At 51.6% G+C, this 15,687-nt stretch overlaps 4 protein-coding genes across 4 annotated transcripts; all 4 read right to left on the bottom strand.

Annotated features, from left to right (window-relative positions):
• Positions 1 to 680: 680 nt before the first annotated feature.
• Positions 681 to 1,901, bottom strand: MAA_06068 (uncharacterized protein; the record flags this gene model as incomplete). The annotated part of the gene is made up of 3 exons (XM_007824066.1): positions 681 to 1,185; positions 1,266 to 1,763; positions 1,816 to 1,901. The coding sequence occupies 3 exons, from the start codon at positions 1,899 to 1,901 to the stop codon at positions 681 to 683; spliced, it is 1,089 nt and encodes a 362-aa protein (XP_007822257.1).
• A 698-nt stretch (positions 1,902 to 2,599) lies between these two features.
• On the bottom strand, positions 2,600 to 4,548 carry MAA_06067 (guanine nucleotide exchange factor-like protein; the record flags this gene model as incomplete). Its single annotated transcript, XM_007824065.1, has 2 exons — positions 2,600 to 4,279; positions 4,411 to 4,548. The coding sequence occupies 2 exons, from the start codon at positions 4,546 to 4,548 to the stop codon at positions 2,600 to 2,602; spliced, it is 1,818 nt and encodes a 605-aa protein (XP_007822256.1).
• Positions 4,549 to 5,150: 602 nt separating this feature from the next.
• MAA_06066 (aldehyde dehydrogenase) lies at positions 5,151 to 6,817 on the bottom strand (the record flags this gene model as incomplete). The annotated part of the gene is made up of 2 exons (XM_007824064.1): positions 5,151 to 6,534; positions 6,582 to 6,817. 2 exons carry the CDS (start codon positions 6,815 to 6,817, stop codon positions 5,151 to 5,153), a joined length of 1,620 nt encoding a protein of 539 aa, XP_007822255.1.
• A 1,309-nt stretch (positions 6,818 to 8,126) lies between these two features.
• On the bottom strand, positions 8,127 to 9,767 carry MAA_06065 (Basic-leucine zipper (bZIP) transcription factor; the record flags this gene model as incomplete). The annotated part of the gene is made up of 1 exon (XM_007824063.1): positions 8,127 to 9,767. The coding sequence occupies one exon, from the start codon at positions 9,765 to 9,767 to the stop codon at positions 8,127 to 8,129; it is 1,641 nt and encodes a 546-aa protein (XP_007822254.1).
• Between the last annotated feature and the right edge of the window lie 5,920 nt (positions 9,768 to 15,687).

A 15,687-nucleotide genomic window follows, 5' to 3' on the forward strand; every position in this document is an offset into this window, starting at 1 on the left:
GCTCTGCATCATTCTTCCCCTTTTTCTTGCAGAGTGTTTGATTATTCTTATTTTTCTCCCCCAGCGCTTGCTCACACCCCCCCCTTTTCACTTTCTTCTTCGCCAGCAATCTTGAAACAATGTCGCAGGTTTTGGTGCCGGCGGCCCCCCATGTGAAACGGGTTCTGCGGTGCGCGTTTGCCAACTGAGTGGGTTCGGTGTGCGACCCCGTGGTGTTGACGGCTCTGCGCCCAGACGCCCAGACGCCCAGATGCCGAGGAATAAATACATGATACCGAGTACGGGGGCAGTTATTTGCCCAGGCTGCAGAGTAGATGCGCGCGCTGACTGTGTGTAGTGGATGGGGTCGTGTATCCTCGTCAAGGGCTCAGTATTACGGTCCAGCCGGCGGGATATATTTGCCCATCAACAAGTTGACACCAATGTATTAGAGTATAACTTACTACTTACATAGGGCGGGATGGCCAGGTGCCCTCATCTGGTCGAGCACATTTTGCCTCCCATTGTGCATCTTTCTTCAAAGTCCATAGTCGTGCTTCACAAACAAAAACAAGCAAATGCGCAATGGATTCATCTCTTTGCATTCACAACCGGGCACCACATCTCAGCTTGAACTAATTACGTACACCTTTCTAATGTCTATTTCCGTCAATTTGTCATTGCCATTCCGCCATGCCTGCCTACTCTGAATGTAGAAGCGGGAGGGGTGCCGGCTGAGGTGGGTAGATCAAGCCCTTGCTTTTCACCTTGTCATCGTCTTTGACGACGTATATGCCGTCATGTTTCGTTTTTGCTTCCACCGACGGCTTTTTTCGTTCCCGAACAGCAGTAGCAGGAATGTCTCCTTCATCCAAACTCATGTCGAGTATCATGCTTAACTCGGGGCAGTATTCAAGAATCTGTTTCATGTTCCTGTTCGTCCGTGCCCCACGGTCAGGCCATGTATTCCATGCTGTAACGTGGTATCCCATCAGTTCACGAGGGAAGACATGATCTGCCGATATGATGCCATGGAAATTGGACGCGACCTTTTCTCCCGGCAGAGCTGCAATGCGTTTTCTGAACCATACGTCCTCTGGTTCAGAGTTGTTCCGGCGCCGCTGGAAGCTGAGGATACGGCGAACCGCTGAAGCTCGGCGTAATGATAGGCCACCCGTGTCCGAGAGCCTGTCACCATGGGCTTTCCTGCTTACCATCGTCAGAGTACGCCTCGCTTATATATTCCCACCATGAAAGAAAAAAGGGGGGAGGCATAAACAGCATACCGTAAGGCACCGGCCCAGCTCCAAGAAAGCCATTCGTCCAAGCTGACAGCTGAATTTGCACACAATATACCATCATGACCAAACTTGAGTATCCACTCCACATCTGGAAGAACTTCCTCGTAAAGCCGCGCATCAGTTAGTAACCTCGACTCATCCTCGGGACTCTCCAGCTTCCACGGTTCCGGCACCTTCATCAACTCGAGTTTCCCAGAGTTCTTATGGAACTGAATGGCCTTGGATTTTCCCACGCTGTATACGCTCTTTGATGAACCGATGAAGAGAAATCGCCAGTCGGGAGGTACAACCGCCATCGTGTGCAGAATCAGCGGTGCAAGACGCGGCAGCGGTCTTGATTCCACCATGAGAGCCAGTTTCGAGGCATTGAACGGACCGACTACCTCCCTTGGGACATCTGAGATCTTGGTCCATGCGTCTTGGACATGGAGCGGGAAGCCGGGCGGTATGCTGTGCTGTCCCAAAGGCACGATTACCCACCAGCTGGCTTCTTGTTAGCGATGTCTAGTTCATGCAGAGGGGTGCATACACGTACATGGAAATGAGGAATATGCCGAAGAGGAGGCCTAGTTGCTTGGTAATTGTCGCTGTGTAACGCGGTAGCTTGAAGACTTTCATCATGATGACTGCGCTGCGGCGTTGTACGAGACGCAGAATCTTGGGGCGGCTGAGTTTCGTTCGGAAAACCTCTCTTCGAGGTTATCATGGCTTCCGTAAGACTGCGACAGCTGTCAGGCACTTGGCGAAGGCTGAGTTTGTTGGCAGGCATGATCCCTCTCTTCTGGTCTTCTGGGCAGGAGCGAGCAAGGACAACATTGAGCCCAGGGCTCAGCTGGCTTCCAAGGCGCCGTCTTCAGTCTGTAGCCGTTACTGCCAGCCTTGGTTCTGCAAGTTTCACTTGTCATTTTAAGTAGCAAATGGATTGTTACAATGCTCTGCTGCTGGACCCTCACGGCTGGGACGGCATGTGCAATTACTCTGCTTGTTCAACATCAAGGAAGCAACGCGGTATCCGCCCATGACAGCATCACGATGGGAGCCATCTAAACTTGAATGGCAGAAGGACACATGAACATTCAAACAACGTTGATTGAATAACAACACGATTATACATGCACCAATATACCTACTGTACACACCCATTCTTCGTAGCTCATCGTTAGCCTTCCCTCCCCATCTCATTCGTCCCTTTAACACGCCATCTTCCGCAAACCCCCGAAATACATACAAAACAGTGCCCAGACTTCACATGTACACTAAAGAGTCATTATGACAACTACCCAGTACTATAGGACATGGGACTATTACCAATGCAGCATCTAGCCGGCCACAACCCGCCCAACAACACCAGCCAACTCCCCGAACAAAATCCCTTTGAACACATTATCACCCATGTTTTGCGTCCAGGCACCCGCATCACGAAGCCTCTCCTTCCACGCGTCTTGTTCATCCACGTGGAGCTGATCCCATGCTCTCGCCGAGCCGTGGGCATCAGAGTCGCGTACGTTGACTCGGAGCCTCTTGGTTGCCTGCTCACCATCGCCCTCAACAACGACCGGTTGGTCATCTTCGAGTAGGACAAACTTCTCTCCAGATCCCAAGACCATGTTACCATCGACCAAGCTTGAAATGAGCTCATTCTCAAACGAATACGAGGGTTGCGTTTTGGGCTGCCGAAGGCTTCCGTGCCACGAGGGTAAAAATGGTTGTGCAAAGATGACGGGTTTGCCTACGCCGTACAATTCCTTTACGGACTGGGCAACGATCGCGAGAATAAGCACAATGACACTGAGGGTCATGACAAGCGGCCGGGCGGATGGGGCGCGGGACTGCATGGCAACAACGTAGCGCGTTGGTCGAGGAGGACCTTTCCTGTTCCGAGGGGCTTGCACGTCAACGAATTTCTTGAGTGGGATGCTTTGGATGGCGACAGTTTTCCCAAGCGACGTGCTTGCCAGCTTAACGCATTGTGCTCGGATATGTGTCTTGGGCGTGATGAAAGTTGAGAATGCGAGACCTGAGATATTGTCGTTGCCGTGGACGTTCTTGAGTGTGTAGAAAGGATAGAGGTTGAGAAGCAGGTTCAAGGCCGGTGAGACTTGATGTTCCAGTGTGTATAGCGAGATCGACGAATCGTTGCCAGCAACAGCCACCGCAAACTGTGCGTTGCCTACCGGAGCCGTGGGCGACGCCGGCAACGACAAGTTAGTCACAGCTAACGCTATGGCCGACATTTTGCGCGATATCCTCGCCGTGGCAGCCAGTCTAGCCTTCTCGTGGCCCGGTGAAGGCAACCGCAGTCCCTGAATAAGCGCACCGGTATTCTTCTTGGGCAAATTGGAAACGGCAAGAACAAATTCTGGGGTCAAATACCGAATGGATCTGAATTGCGGTCGCTCCCCATGGTCGTCCGGCATTGAAAACACCATCTGGGGCTCGCTATTCCCCTTGCTTCCGATATTAACAATATAAAGCTCGTAACGGTCAACGTAGGCCAGCTGGAACTCATCATCTCCTGTCTGAATAATATCTATGGCCTCGGCTTCCTTTGTTAGCTCTAGCAATCCGCGTATTTTCGGTTTCGGCGTAGTCGTCTCAAACACGGCTATTTGAGGTTCTTTGCCCAGAGCAGATGCTGCGGCGCCAATGGGTCCCGAAACACGCAGCAAGCGCTGATATGCGTTGGCGTCCGGGTTCGCAAAGAGCGCTGTACGGGACGCTTCGGCGATTTTGGCCTCGGGGAAGGCTCTGGGCTTCGAGGGGCTGCCTGTCATGGCAGCCAGCGGCCTTGCTTTGGAGGGATCGACAGAAAAGAGGCGCAAGTGCTGATTCGTGCCTTTGGCAATTTCTTCCGGAGAGGAGTTGATGCCTGCGTAGACGTATGTAGTTTTGCCCTTGTGTGGGCCGACGGCGATGGACATGACGCTGTCTTCGTCGCGAGATAGCTCGATTTCGCCGGCTGCTCGGATCTCATCTTGGTGAGAGACATCGAAGACGGTCTAAGACGAAAGACAGACAGTGTTAGCCAAGTCTTTGTTGCAACGTTTGCCCGTGGCTCGAACTGCGCCCCTAGTCTACAGCGATTTGGGGGACGGAAATCTCTCGTAGTTCGCATCTAAAAACCACATACAATCTTGTTGCCGACACCGGAACACCCAGCACCACCTCCACCACCAACAACTAATCTATTCGCATCCTCAGGATCAAAGTCGATTGAGTAGATAGGGTAATCAACCTCGGTGCGGGCACCGGGAAACGAGGGAGCCATGACTGGCAATAGGCCCAGACTCGCGGATTAACCGGCCTCGAAGCTGCGGATGGTAGGGATGGGAAGACAATTGTTTGTCAAAGTGTGGTTATTATTCGCTCTATAGGATGGCGGAAACCATGAATGCGACAGGATAGCTGTCAGTCGATTAGGATTCGGAGCTGAAGTAGGGGCCGCTCAAGGCCAGATGTTCGGATCAGTTTCCTTCGAGATGTGACGAGCTGGCTGTAATAGGTTAACGTAATACGTACATGATGGACGCCCGGGCGCCACGACGTTTTGGTCCGACCCGCTTTTATCGAAGCTTGCATACTACTTGTCACAATTGGCAGCTATGGATCGTATTAAATGTGGACCTGGCCCTTGATTGGGTCCATGATCTATTTATCGACGGAATTGAGGCATCGAAAAGACCACCTTTTTACTGAACAGAACATGGAAAGATCGTAGCTAGTGGGTTTGCTAGCTGGCCTCTAATTTCAGCCTTATATCCTTCAGTAGTTTGAACCTTTCATTCGACTCATTTGATGATGTGTTCTGACGAGACACTCGTTGACATCAAACTTTTATTCCAATGTCGTCGATTGATGAGGGTTCAACCTTCAACTCTCCGTCAAGTTTACATGCACCGCCTTCACACTGTAATACCCCCTCAATCCATCCTCGCCCAGCTCTCTTCCTATCCCACTCTCTTTAACGCCGCCAAAAGGAACCCTCACGTCGGAATCATTACTGCTATTTACCCAGACCATGCCAGCTTCTAATTCCCTCGCCACACGATGTGAACGAGCCATGTCCCGCGTGAACACAGCCCCAGCAAGCCCGTACCGTGTCGAGTTAGCAATATCGAGTGCCTCCTTCTCAGTCTTGAATCGGGCTACCGCGGCACAGGGACCAAAGATTTCTTCCTTGAAGACAGTCGCGGCAGTGTTGACATCGGTAAAAATAGTGGGCGGGACAAAAAACCCCGTTCTAGGAAGTTCCGGAATAGCTCCGCATGGATGTATAATGTTTGCATTCTCGGTCTGAGCAGTTCTGATATAAGACAAAATGCGATCTCGCTGCGTGGCGCTGACTTGTGGTCCCTGGTAGGTTGTAGCCTCGAAGGGATCACCTAAAATGGATGTTTTGCTCGTATACTCGGTGAATTCTTCGATAAACCTGTCGTATATTCCGTCCTGCACCAATAACCTAGAGGTTGCCGTGCAAACCTGTCCCTGATTTGCCATGATGCCCTCATGGGCCCAACGCACCGCTTGCCCCAGATTGGCATCATCAAACACGATCAGCGGTGACTTGCCGCCAGTCTCCAGCGTAACAGCCTTCATGGTTGTAGATGCCATACGCATCACGTCTTTACCCGTGGCAGTGCTGCCGGTGAATGCAATCTTATCCACGTCTCTGTGTAATGCTAGCGCCGCACCTGCTAGCCCGCCATGGCCGTTGATAATATTAATCACACCGGGAGGAAATCCTGCCTCACGGATCAATTTGCCGACATAGAGCATGGACAGGGGCGTCTGTTCAGCAAGCTTCAGCACGACCGTGTTTCCACAACACAGGGCAGGACCAAGCTTCCAAGCTGCCATGGCCAGCGGATAGTTCCAGGGAATGATCTGGCCGCACACCCCAATAGGTTGCTTTAAAGTGTATGCCATCTTGTCATGGCCAACATCAATGACGCTGCCGTGAATCTTGTCCGCGTACCCAGCATAGTAGCGCAGGACCTCGGAGAAGTGTGGGACATCAAAGCCCAGGGAAACGGAATAAGGCTTTCCATTATCGAGGGTCTCGATAACCGCAAGAGTTTCGCGGTGCTGATCAACCAAATCTGCCAACTTGTTCATTAGGTGGCCGCGCTCTGTGCCCGACAACGACTTCCAGGATGGTTTCTTCAAGGCGAGACGAGACGCCTCGACGGCTGCGTCGACATCCTGAGGAGTTGCAGCTACCACTTGGCAAATCTCCGTCTCTGTACTGTGGGAGCTGTGAGCGGGGGTGTCATGTGAAGAGGCAAACGTAAATCGACGTACTATGGATTGAACGTAGTGATCCGTCTCCCCTTTGCCGAGTTCCTAAACTCATTGCCGATAAATAGACCCAGCGGCTGCGACCATGATTTGCCATTCGGCGCAGTTAGGTCTGCTTCAATATCCGAAGCCCGCGTCGTGTAGGCCTGCCGACGAACTTGCCGTAGGCCGTGTCGCACCTGTACAGAGAACCTGGGCAGACCTGATAAATTGGCTGTCCCGATAGGCCTGGTGAGCATCTGTCTTGTACACATACCACACCGGCAGTGGCATATGAAGCGCGGTCGATGTCGATCTGGCGGCGGCAGCAAGCTCGGCATGCCATAACAATTACATTGTTCCGTTCATGTCCTGTGGTTGCAACTCCGCACGCAGTCGCGCCGTACAGGAAGGAGGTGGGCCGGGGCCCGGGGCGCACTTGCTGTAGGATGCACGTGGTTGACGGCCTAAGGGTTACACTGGAAATGTGGGCGTGCTTCGTTCATGGTTTCAAGTGTCAGCTGGTGATGAATATACACACATGTCCCCGAACACGGGACACGGGGTCCATCAAATACAAGCCAAAGGTGTAAACGTGAGGTCCATTCTGTTTTCCTGCTAGCTAATCGACTATACCCATAATCATACTACTTCAAGTTCAACAAGAGTCAAAGTCTGCTCTGCTCTACGTCGGCATACACATACAATTCTTTCAGCTAGATAAATAAATAAAAAACGCCTCCAAACACCGCAGCTCTGCAGCTTAGCTTCTCAACCTTCTGTTACCAGAATCCGGGTTCCTAATGTTCTGTAATTGCTTGGGTATCTCTTGTACATGCGCGCTTTTCCCATCAGTCGCTTCAACGACGGGTATTTCGTAGGAATGTGAACACCAAAACAAAAAAATAAAGAAATAAAGAGAAGAAACAGGAAGGAAAGGGAGTGAATAAATGAATTAAACACGACAAAATATGGAAATAAAAGGAGTATCGATGCTTTCATGAACGTTTTTGGCTGTTCCGACTTTCTCCAACTCGCAACCCCACTGCCCATTGCTTCGTATTGCTCAATTGGGTGCGTGATGCTGGCCTTGCTACACAACTGTGGAAGCTATTACTGTCGTCTGGTTAGCACTATAGAGTCGAGCCATCCAGTAGGTTTGCAGGTAGAAGTCCAACAAGCGCAGGCCTGAGACATCCCCGTACTCCTTCCGGCGCGCTGATTCGTCTCTTGTGACTTTCTCCAGGATGTCTGCAAAGGTCCACAAACAGACACCAAATCAAAACAAAGATAGATAGAAACCCATTCAACTGAACGCAGACTCCGATCACCAAAATACAAAAGTGCCAGTTGCCCAGCTAAACGTGTACCGTCATTGTCCGTGAGAAAAGTCGTGGGGACCTAAAAGGGGGGAAAATGCATATATTCCAGGGTGCTGTGCATTTTCGCCCAGGAGGAGTTGGCTTTGGGCCGCTCGTAGTCGTGTCGTCTTAACACCGTCTTCCTTCATATTCAGCTCTCGTAGCCATAGTTCCAATGAGCTTGGGATGCAGTACAGCGCACCCTGATTCACCAAGGGTGAGTTTGACTATCACCCAACTTTCTGGACACAGTTGCCCAACCTGTTTCAACCTGCCGTGGAGGCACCGGGCGCCATTGACCTGTTCTAGGGTCTTGTTCGTGTGCTTGTCCAGAACCGATATGCTGAACCGTTGGAGATGGCCCTTCCATGGCTCTCAACGGCGGTAGTCTATCTCCACTTCCTGACGATGCAGCCGACGCAGGACGAGGCGGGATATTGTATAGATGACCATGAGGCGGTGCCAACCCGACCGGAGTCGTGCCAGGCCCAGGCCCGGCAAATTCTGCCCGCTCTTCCATTTTTGGTCGCTGCGCTGCTCGATCTATAGAAGCAGGATCGCTGGAATAACCCTGTGTTGGTGTTGGTATGAGGTGCTGCGATACAGGGCTGTGATCTGTATGTGAGCCGATACTTCTGGTGGGAGTTGGGCTTCGGGGTCCGGCTGCATGCTGATGAATGCCGGGCGTTCGAGATACAATATCTCGAAGTCGATTTCTCTCCTCCCGGTAAAAGTCACGTTGACGTCTCAAGTAATCAATCTCTTCGGACATTTGTTGTCGCTCATCCTTCAGTTCCTGTAATTGCCTCACATTTTCTTCTTGCATTGTCTTTTTCTTCCGGCGGTGTCTAGTTGACGCTTTCGCGTTACGCTGTCGTTTCTCGTCCGCTTTCCTCGAGGCTTGTGAGTAATCTACTTGAACAGGTATCGGGATGTCGCTGCCCGGCAGTGTCATGTAGGCTTGCTGTCCCTCCATGCTCCCCGACCCGGCAGACCGGCGCATCACCTCAGTCCAAGGAGAAGCCTCAGGCGGCTGGCTCACACTGGACAGCTGCCCTTGACATTGACCAAGCTGGAATTGAGTATGAGAAGGTGGTGCTTGAATATCCTGGGGTGGCCCCGGTTGCCCTTGAACGTGAGATACTTCAGTAACTCTATTCATAGGCTGCGAGAGGGACCGAGTTGGTGGAGTAGGGACCTGTGGCACTGTTTGGGCAATTCTGGGAGTCTGATGGAAGCTAGGAAGCTGCCTAGGCTCCTCTGCCGAGTCGGCTTCATATGGGCGTTTGGCTGGCGATACTGATGGAACGTATCCGTGTTGTCTGCGATCAAATTCGCGGGGCGGACCACTACTCTGGCTCAGACTTGAAGCTCGTGGTACTTTCGGACTGAGAGCTTTCCTAGGTTCATTCACATTGGAGAATGGATAGCCCACAGTTGGTGATTGCCGTTCAGGTCCTGACACCAAATTGGCGTTCCCGACAGGAATTCCTGGATATGATGCAGATGCTGAATGGCCGAAACCCGGCTGTCGCGGAAACCCATGCGTCCAAGATTGATACGCGCTTGCAGACTGCTGTCCAACTGGCGATGAAGAATCATGGGCTATGTGTGAGTCCTTTGGTCGTGGATCTGATGGATTCAATATGTTCAGCATGCCTAAAGACTTGGGCGGTATTTGTTGATTTCGACCGGAGTTTTCTTTAGGTAGCAGCTTTATGGCATCATTGGCTGCGTCATGGTTACCAACAGATGATCCAAAAGGGCAGGCTCCTACTTCTACCGGTGTAGTTGGAGATGTGGAAGTTCGACGAGATGCAGGTCGAGTCGAAGTGTCTCTCTGGGACATCGAGACCTGAATCCCTAACTGTCCTTGGTCCCGAAGACCGGCACATTGATTTTCTCTCCTATCCGTCGCTGCTTTTTGGGTAAAATCTTGGAGCTTTGGTGGCACTGGCAAAATCTTATTTCTCCAAGAGGGAGTAGACGGTGTGCGAGGAGAATTTGGAGTGGTCCCAAATGTTGAATCGCTAGTCGCAGAACCGGGACTGTCTTGGGCTATCGGTGCCTGTAGAGGCAAAGCAGTTGATAATTGCGCCAGATTGGTCGAATTAGATTAGGACCGGCTGGGAGTCCTCACCCAAACAGTCCCAATACCAGCAACTCAAGTTTCCGAACAACTCCCAGCCCACAACGACCAGCGCACCGCCGAGACTCCTGCCGCGCAGACTCAAATAAGTGATCGTGGTGACAAGTGAGTAGGGGGACCGCTTCTCAGAGCTAGACGCAACTGGTATTGATGCAAGCGATATTATTAGATACTCGATCAAAATGACAGGAAGCAGCAAAACACCTTCGTTTTGCTCAGTATGCTAAATTGAAGTGTGAGAATTCGCCTCGAAGAACCGACAGCTATCCTCTCCTCTTCGAGATCAAAGCTTAATCCGGGTCCCGTTCGACACACTGTCTGCCTCCCACAGACGTTATATTTGCGCTTCCAGCACTCTTGCCGCGTTCTCTGCGGAGATCCGTGGCAGGCCTTGATGCTTTCGGGACACCTGACACTTAGTAGACAAGACAGCAGAGCCAAAGTGACTTGTAACTCCGAGCGAATGATAGGATAACGGCAGTGGGTTTTTTTCGGTATAAGCTGGGAGCAAAACAATGCCAACACTCTGCAGAAGAGAGACCCTGGCCGGTATAGAGAGGTAAATCGTTGATGATGTGAAATGGTAGAAGTATTAAACACCAACCTCTATTTAGAAGACGGCCCCTGATCGCCGTGATTGGTGAGCAAAGCCGACTTGACCCAAGTGCCGATGCAATTTGACCATAAAGGCAAGTTGAGATGTGGACAAAATCAGCCACGGCGCAGAAGAATGTGTACAAGTGCAAATGGTTGGAGCTGATCGAATCACAACACGATGAAACGTCCGCCACACCTGATGTCGTTTTCAAGCCCAGCTCGAGCTGTCTCACGGAAGACGAGTGAAAATGGTTAGGTGCGTGTAAGGGGAAGGGGAACAAAAGAATTTCCAAGAGAGAAGAAACCTGGTACGATAGAAGAAGCTGTCGATGTGTTGGCCGTCACAGGGCCAACACCCCAGGGTCCGTCATAGTAGTATGTCAACTACCAACTACATACTAGCATGAACGGAGTACATCTACTTCTTGGACAGCACCCCATCTTTGTCCCAATTACAACGTTCACTTTGTCTTGCCACCCCAGCATACACATTGTCGAGCGAACAGGGGGTATGTACAATTCTTGCAGGCTCCGGGTGCTATGGCCACCCCGGCAGCAACAGGGCTCGGATAGTTGGGTGGCTATTGTGGTCAAGGCCAACCTGGGTGCCAAATTTCCTTTTCGCCCTTGTCGCAAGACACTTGCAAGAAGAATGGCCCTAGTGGCTCCATGGGCCAGAGTCAATGTCAAACATTTCGCTGACCATTGAACTAGTTGCTGCTCGTCATTTGTAGGCTATTGTCTGGCAAAAGCATTATTCCCCATCATCCCCGTTGGCGTGGAAGGCTTGTGTGTTTATGAAGTGTACTGTATGCCGCATGTACCTGAATGGAAGTCTGTTCTCAGTATTTCTCATGAGAGCCTGAAGGGGTGGCCAATACGGGTCAATGACGGGCAGTATGGAGTACTATATCAATGACATGCCTCTTGCTTGACCCAGTTGCCGGGGATAGCTCCAAAAAGGCAGCGATAGGGCCTATTGTAAAGTAGGTGGCGCAGGCGGGAGTTCCTTCCGAGCTGATAATGGGCATTGGGAACATGGTGATGTTGCGTTATTCGTCCCGGCTAAGACTCCATAGTTGATGAGAGCGGTCAGCGGGGTTGGGTCCCTGGACCAGAGAAGTGACGAATGGTTGAGGCACCAGACAGTACAATGGGATCCAGTTGCAGTCTCCTTCGCCTCGAGCAGTCTTGGGCTCACGAACTTTGGAGCCAGGCCAGCGGTAAACACGGTCAGACCCATGACACGTCGAATGTGCAGAAGCGGCGGCGACGTGGATTCCCAGTTGAGCGGTCGAAAGCACAACTAGCTCCAGGTGCCTGAGTGGGTCAACGTATCAATCTCTAAGCTTGATTGAGTCTAGGCTAGACACCCAACCAGAGTGGCCACATGCTCAGGAAGAGACAGAGGCGCTACAAAAGCAATGCCATGCAGACAGTGAGCGCCTGAGAGCCGTCGAGGAGAGACGGGAGGATACCAAGCAGTCGACAGCGAGCCGCCATCTCCGTCCCGGCTTCAGTTCCTTGCTGCGCCAGAAGGGCTGCTGGACCTTCCGACTGCCACGGATTCACAAGTCGCGAAGTGACCGGAATGGACCATGGCTGGCAGGGTGTATCATACGAAATGGCCTGTTTGTCCCGTAATATTGTACAAGATGAAAGGAGGCCCGGATAGCATGTGGGGAGAAGCTATGTAGTGCTGTCCCTGGTCCTCCGTACGCCCGTCGTCGTAAACTCCTTAACATCGTTCCGCCACCCCAAGGTAGGTAGTCATACGTACGTAGCTTCTCATAGTGGGATTTGCCCATTATGATGAGCTCTCAATCACCATGCCGCTCCAAATGCTACCAGGCACTCGCTTCCTCAACCCTGGTGGTGAACATGATGACGAGCAGCTTGACCAGGGAGAGAGGTGGTGCATTATGTAGGGTTCCAGACATGGTCTCAGGTGCCAAGCTTATGCTGTTCGAGAACAATCCGCAAGAATTGTACAATAAACGAGTATTTCGTACAGAGTAGTCGCTAGGCACATGCTGCTGGTGACAAGCTGTCGTGCAGTGCAGTAGCCTTTTCAATGAAATCCAGCGTGGCAGTTCCGTGCAGGCACAATAGACGGCGGGGACTGGGCCATGATGGATAGTACGGAGTAGTATCACGACACCGAGAGCTTCGACAGGGCACCGGCACCCACATTAGACAGATCCTTTCTCTTGATGATGTCTTGCTTGAGGACCTGCGTGGGGAAAGATAGTGGAGTGCCAGCTCTCCCACCCTGATCCTTGCGTAGGAGGCACGCCTCATCCTTTGGGCTGGGTCTTGCCGGCAGGCTCATCTCGTTGACCTTGGCAGTCTTGTGTCATTATCAGTGCTACCTCGGACAAACCTGCAAGATGGGAAGTGCTTAATACTCTTACCTCGATAATACAAGTTTGAAATAACTTGTTCAGAAATTTCTCCTACTCGCATAGACGACCGCTGCGTCGGACACTCCGCAGCTATTTGTGGGCGGTGCAACACGACGACTCGATGTCGCAACTGCTTGGTTGGACAGAACCTTGACGACTGGCCCGAGTATTTCGCACATGTACTCAGCTGATGGTGATGAATTTATCGAAGCGGAAAAGCCACTCGACACCCGGACATGCTAGCTCGGAACCAGCTCATTTCTAATAAGGCTGGCCGCCCGCGAGTAGTATATTCAAGTGATATCAGGGAGAATAGCAGTTCTGTCGCACCAGTTTGGCATCGAGGACCACTCCAGAGGGTGGGGGCCAAGACTGTCGACAGCAGACAGACGGAAAGTGCAGGAGCAAAATATTCGAGCCCTTTGCACTTGCCGCCAGGCCCATCAAGTGTCAAGCAGCTCCACACTAACGCCAACACAACATTGAAGCTCTCGGAAACAGCTTCCAAACCAGTCCAACTTCGAAATGGCTGCTACCAACTGCCTTCGAAGCTTTCGTGCTTTTTATACCCATCAGATGTCAGAGCGACATAATTGGGTGAGCCCAATTCCTTCAATGGCCAGTTTGCGGCGAAAATGGCCCGCTGAAATGGCTGAGGATTGGGTTACAACTCAAACCACCTTGCCTTGGCAGCCTGCACAGGAACTTGGACACCGGCTCCAATGATACATAATTCAACTAACATAGAGGATTGCATCGACGAAACCGATGACCCGATGGCTTTGCGGTTACTACAAGTGAGTCATGTCTCGTGAGGTACGGACTACGATCCTCTGGTCTCATCATGTATCCATATCTCCATGGTTCAGCATCTCGTCCAAGCGTCGCGGCGGCGCGTTCCACCACGACTCTCGCGAGCCAAATGTCTGTTATCCTAGACATGGTGACTCTACCAGTTTGACAGTTTTGTCTCGCTGTTTCCGCGTAAGACACTACTCTCTGTAGTATACAGAGTACTCTTCAGAGAACTGACAGTACGGTATAGGTCAAGATGTTCGATTTTAGTCTTCGTGGAGGAATCACTTGGAAGACAACCCGCCAACGGCCCATGGGAAAACCCTAACGCAACAAACCCGACAATCATCTGCTCACGAGCGATGGTTTCCCTAGGCGGCTATTTCCGGTCATGGTGCATCTTATTATGAACCCAGTCTCCAATTGCCTACTCCGTACACAGAGGCCACATTTCGAATCTACACTTTCAGTGTTGCACGGCCCAACTCTGACTGATCGAATGCATACGGATATTTCTACGCTTGCTCTAGACAGATGTGGCATGGATGGTACTCCATGCTGTGCACCCTAGGCACCTGACCTGGCATTTTGGCATTTCCTACGTGGCTTCCCCCCGACGATGTGATCTACTGCCAAAAAGTTGATCGGCTGTGATATCACCCACATGCAGTGTTGCAGCACTCCAGCTTCGGACACCTCACCTTGGAACCCTCTTCCCTTGCCGCACAGATACCTGTAGTAGAGGTTCACAAACTATTGGGCCTTCCTGGGAGAAAACACTCTCCACCATGGTTCACAGCATGCACCACCAGCTCTTTCATCCTTGTCGAAAAGCAATGGCTGGGAGACCCACTGGCACCCCCCTGTCACCCGTCCAGATGCCAGCACGCCAGCCACGAGAGCATGTTGCTACTGGATCCAGCGCTGTGGTTAAGTTGATGGGCATGTTCCAGCTTCCTACCAATTGATGACAGCAGCATGTTGGGGTTCCAAGTGCCCGTCAGGTCGATACGCCTCTATGGCTACCGAGGCAATTAGGCGCCATTCATTGCAACGACAAAGATCCCAACTCAGGCTTGTCCGGGTGGCATTGAAGGTTTCGTTCTGAGAATCATGGCCGGCACGTTGCACCAAGGTTTATTAGTGCGCCTTTACGAGCTCTTCATTTGACAGCCAATGCTATTCACCCGTGTGATTGCCTAATTTCGGGGTACTCATATTACCTCAGCCGACTAATATTGACGATGCCAACAACCCTGGATGTGGTCGTGGCGTCGTGCCTCAGTCCCCCGTCTGCTCCCGTACCTGCAAGTGTTCTCACGGCAGCAACCCAAGACTTTGGTGCTGTGACGAAATATGGAACAGGTCCGACGCAGCATCCACTCGTCACCATTGAGGCATGGGTACCGCTGTCAGCCTCGTTCGGGCAAGACAGAATGATAATATTAGCAGTGCCCTGGAATGGGTGATTGGGACCCTGGTCCCTCTTCAGGCGGATGATCTGCATGTCAACTGACTGATGAGATGGCGGCGAAATGAGATGCGAAATGACATCGGGGGATTCATACCGGGGCCAAAATAGCCCTGCGGGCATTGCCGCTTATTGTTGTTGAGATGGAGCAAGTCTTGCATCATGCCACCCATCGACGGATCCTTGGCCCAGATGGCCTTACCAACCGAGTTAGTTCTTTTTTTCTTTTCTTTTTTTTTTTCTTTTTCGAAATGGCCGGGAATTCTGACCGGACCGGGGCCATTCGAGCTTCAGACAAAAAATTGATTCAATGTAATCCCGGTACTTCGTAACTACGAATGAGAACATTCTC

The sequence above is a fragment of the Metarhizium robertsii genome, assembly GCF_000187425.2.
Source record: "Metarhizium robertsii ARSEF 23 chromosome Unknown MAA_Scf_2, whole genome shotgun sequence".
Taxonomy (NCBI): domain Eukaryota; kingdom Fungi; phylum Ascomycota; class Sordariomycetes; order Hypocreales; family Clavicipitaceae; genus Metarhizium; species Metarhizium robertsii.